This window comes from Otolemur garnettii, unplaced genomic scaffold (genome assembly GCF_000181295.1).
Source record: "Otolemur garnettii isolate 467f Iridium unplaced genomic scaffold, OtoGar3 scaffold00038, whole genome shotgun sequence".
NCBI classification, from domain to species: Eukaryota; Metazoa; Chordata; class Mammalia; order Primates; family Galagidae; genus Otolemur; species Otolemur garnettii.
Genome location: NW_003852433.1, coordinates 10220125 through 10225000, shown reverse-complemented (window position 1 = coordinate 10225000; position 4876 = coordinate 10220125). Strand labels below are relative to the sequence as shown.

General features: G+C 36.1%; 1 protein-coding gene across 1 annotated transcript in view; it reads right to left on the bottom strand.

The window, feature by feature from the left end:
* The window catches only part of TAOK3 (TAO kinase 3), a 93110-nt gene extending 88240 nt beyond the window's left edge, over nt 1-4870 (bottom strand). The window contains exon 1 of the mRNA XM_003789930.3: nt 4733-4870. Within this exon, the coding sequence (XP_003789978.1) occupies nt 4733-4852 (120 nt within the window). The 5' untranslated portion in view covers nt 4853-4870. The remainder of the gene's footprint in view (nt 1-4732) is intronic.
* Nucleotides 4871-4876: the final 6 nt, after the last annotated feature.

Sequence of the window (4876 nt, the reverse complement as noted above, 5' to 3'; positions counted from 1 at the left end):
TGCCTCCCAAGTAGCTGAGACCACAGGCACCCGCCACAACGCCCAGCTATTTTTTGGTTGCAGCCATCATTGTTGTTTGGCGGGTCTGGGCTGGGGATTTGAACCCGCCACCTTAGGTGTACATGGCTGGCACCTTAGCCGGTTGAGCTATAGGCGCCGAGCCAAAAAATCTTAATAAATAACTTACTAATGTAAAAAGAATTCAATAATAGATTCTTACTGAATGTCAAAGTGCAAAGAAAATCAAAACATTAAAAACATGTTTTTTATAAGCATGAAGGTAAAAGAACCCATTATACATGTATACAGTGTGGACATTAAGTTCGTGTGCAATTTAAAATAGTTTAACATTGTAAATTGCAACAAACTCTATGTCCATCTTGTGTAAATAAGATATACATCAGTTATAATTATCACATTTGTAGGACTCTACAATATCATAATTCAGATATGTTTTATTGATTTGGAGGGTACAGACTGACTTTTGTTAGAAACAAATATTTTTCACATAGTTCTGACTTTTAAACATTAATATTAAGACTGTATTTATATGACAGCAGGAAAGAAAAGCTTATATAAATTCAGTATTAAATACAGGTTAGGGGGATTATATCTGAAAAGAGGATACATTAGGCATGAATATATATATATATACACAAACACACATATAAATATATACACATATGTATTATAGAGCTTCAGGAGCTAGGGAAAGAATTAGGAAATACACATGAGAAATTTTAACTTGTGGTGGGGCTTAATAAAAAACAAATTCTTAACCATTATGAAAAAAGAGAAAGTCCACACAAATGGAATAGATAGCATTATTACCTAATTGCTTATTTAGAATTAATACTATTTGGAACTAGAGACATGAAAAAAGAATCAACCTAAAATAAAAATATGTTTTTTACATTTATAGAATACTCACTAATTAGACCTTATTATAGGTGTACAATTTATCTACTGGGACAAAAAACTTGAAATTTCAAAAACATTTCCATGTTGCTTTTTTTTATAGATGTGAACTTTTTAATGCAAACTTATACTGGTTAAAAGTCAGAACATGTTACACTGAAACTAAAAAAAAAAAAGAAAACTTAATAGAGAAGGAAGCTGTCCATGGGGTGTCAACTCTCCACTGCTCCAAACCGTATTAGGAATGGTTATGGCCTCTCTCAAGTTTATTCTTGAAACTTACATTCAGGTTTAATTCCTCCAATAGTCTGAGTAACTGTTAGCTTACTGACTGAAAAGATCATTGACTCAAAAAATATTTATTGAGAACTTACAATGTGTTTATGATATTTTCTTAAATATTCTCCAGCTATACTTTCTGTTAGCTCATAGAGAAATATAAATAATAAATTAAACACAAACTTTTCTTTTTGCCCTATTTATTGAGCTTCATTGAAAATTAAAAGGCAATTATATCCAGAAAAACAGAACTAAATGATTTGGTTTAGGCAGATTACAGACAGTATGCTGCATTCATCAAGGGAGCACTAGAAACCCACGTGCTGTAGCTTGTGTTTAAGTGAGTACAAAGATGAACCTGCTCAGCCCTTTTCTGTCTTCCTCATATCCCATTTGTCAGTGCTGCTAATTTCAGAATTTCTTATGTAAATCCGAACACACAGAGATATTTCAAGTTAATAATTTCTGTTTTCTCTGAATACAACATATACTTTCCACTGATTGATTCTGTAAGAGTTGTGCCAGCTTATAATTCACATTGAGCTTATTTCCTGGCATCATTCTGTGTAAAAGCTGTAACCTACTAAGAATCTAACAGAATTATAGTGTTTAGGTATAAAAACAGTGGTTACTAGACTCTGGTCTTTATGGTTTGCTAGCATGGCTATGACTTATGGAAAGTACTAATTAGCGGTACCAAGTTCTCTGAGTTCTTCACAATTTATTCATTCACTCAACAAATACTTATTAGTTGTTTACAACTTGTCAGGTTTAGGGCTAAGTACTAGGGATAGAATCATGAGTAAATATACCCAGTACCTATCTGTCTTATGCTATAGTCTCTGTCCTTTCTCCAGACTGACAATCACAAAAATGAAATCTTAACAAACAAATGTAAAATTGCAACTGTGACATGTGCTATAAAGATGGGCATGTGTTACTTTGAGAACCAAAACTGTGGATGTCACTTAGGGATGTCAGGAAAGCCATCCCTGAAGAATGGGGTTTAAGTTGAAATCTCAAGGATGAACAGGAGTTAAAAGGGGGAAGATGGAAGGGAAAAATACCCCAGAGAGAAGAATTTATGCAAGACCTCATGAAGCAATTACAAGACAGAAATTAGAGCTAAGCAGCGAGAAGGAGAGGGAATGTAGCTCAGGAATAGCGAGGGGCCGTATCACGAAGGACTTTATAGGCTGACCCTATAAGGATTTTGATTGTAGCTAAAGTACCAGAATAGCTGTTCAAGTGTTTAGAGTGAAGGGGGCACGTGATCCTATTTACATTTTGTCCTTGCTCATTGAGGAACGCATAGTAGCCTGGAGACAGACCCAAGTGGGCTACCACAGTGGTCCAAATAGGAGACAATAGAGTTTTCCTAGTTATAATGGTACAAGCAAAAAAGAAGAAGAATCTATTAAGAGTGGGTAAAGACTAACACATATAAAGATCATTGTGGGCAGTGGGAAAATCCACTTGGGGGATTTTACGTATTGACCACTGTAGATAGAAGGTTGGTACCTCATGGGTATATATGGAGCCTGTATATAGGTATACAGGTAACATAGACTTAATGGCTGCATTTCAATATCAACGTCACTCATGTACCTTTACCATTCCCCTAGTCTGTCATTAACAACAATAACATACATTCAGTACCTACTGTACACAGGAGATTGTGCTAGCCCTTAGAGTTGTAAAGAAGTACTAGAAATAGTCCTCATCTTCAAAAGGCAAATGTTCTAGTTAACTAGAAAGGACTTAGCCCCCCAAACCAAATAAATCACTAGGTCGTCTGCGGCCTACTGCCAGGTGGGACTCATGCTGCCCCTATTACAAATGGCTTGCTGATAAGTTTTAAAGCAGGCTTGGTTTATTGTATTCATTCTAAACATTAGAACTCTGAGAAGGTTTGGCTGCTTTTTAAAACAGAAAAATCAAATTAATATTAGAACTACCCTCTGACTCTGGCCAAGACAGATTCTCAGAGGATGAATTCAATATAATGTAATAAAAGGAAAGTAGGAAAAGACAGCTGAAGAATATATTTCTGAGTATAACAAACAAGTCACAAATGAATATACATAGAATATTTCCATTTTTAAAAGTTTAAAACTAGGCAAAACCAAATTACACTGTTTAGCAGTACAGAGTAAGTGGGTTAAATTTAAAGAAAAGGAATTAAATAATATATTTTCTACTTTTCTTTATATTTAAAATCAGAATACTGGATACTTTTCTTTATATTTAAAATCCTTAAAATCAGGATACTGGATACTCCTAACAGGAGGGAGAGGGTTGCTGCTGAGGGAGACCCACAGGGGCTTCTTGGCAATGTTCTATTTCTTGCCCTGGGTGGTGTTTTTTACACAGGGATTTTTCCTTTTAATTATTCTCTAAGTTATATATTAAAATATATACCATGTGTATATACCATGCATACTTTTTCATATGTTATATATTTATCATAAGGGTGATTTTCAAAAAAGGGTCAACATTTATCAAGTTCCTACTATTGTTGGACATTATACTAATTTCTAGGGATAACAAAACAGAAATAATTCCTGTCCTTGTGATGCTTATTATTTAAGGGGAAGAAACATGTACGAAGGAAAAAATCTTACGCATAATTGTTTAATTACAACTGTGATAAATGGGACAAAGTATAAACAAACACCAGGTGTTATGAGATCATAAAGAAAAGTCCTGGTTTTGTAGTGGTGGAGGGTTGACAGTGAAGGGAGAAGGAACACCTAAGTGGGAACATGGAGGGTGAAGGAGAGTTAGATGGAGATGAGGATGCCAAAGGCAGGATTTCCCAGTGGCGGAATAGCATATACAAAGGCCCTGAGGTGGGGCGGCGTCTGTGGCTCAGTGAGCAGGGTGCCGGCCCTATACACTGAGGGTGGTGGGTTCAAACCTGGCCCCAGCCAAACTGCAACAAGAAAAAAAAAATAGCCAGGCATTGTGGCGGGCGCCTATGTTCCCAGCTACTCGGGAGGCTGAGGCAAGAGAATCACCTAAACCCAAGAGCTGGAAGTTGCTGTGAGCTGTGACGCCACAGCCCTCTAGGGAGGGTGAAAAACGTGAGACTCTGTCTCTTAAAATAAAATAAAATAAAATAAAGGCCCTGAGGTATGAAAGAACTTAGCATACAGTGGAAATGCACAGGGCTCAAGATTACCCTTCTTCTTATTTTTTTTTTTTGCAGTTTTTGGCCAGGGCTGGGTTTGAACCCACCACCTCCGGTATATGGGGCCAGCGCCGTACTCCTTGAGAAGATTACCCTTCTAACTTTCTTACTCTACTTTGATAGCAGGGTCAATTGATATGGATATCACTGAATTGAATAAAGCTTAGAGTTCTGGAACTGGCTTTTCAGCCATGACTACTTGTCTCTACTGTAGAAATCATTTAATTTGTAGAACAAACATTAAAACTAAGCATATTTTATGAGTAATTTCTATGTGTAGAGAATGTACAGAGTCCAAACTTTCTTAATCTGATCTATCTAAACAATTCTTTAATTACTTACAAAATAAACTGCTCCAAAACTTCCATGTCCAATTTCATGCAATCCAATAAAAAGTTCTTCAGGATCATCTTTGTAGAACAGATCAGCAATCTCTGGGTCCTTTGGTACCCCTTTAGGCATGATGACTAATATTAAAAGTACTTT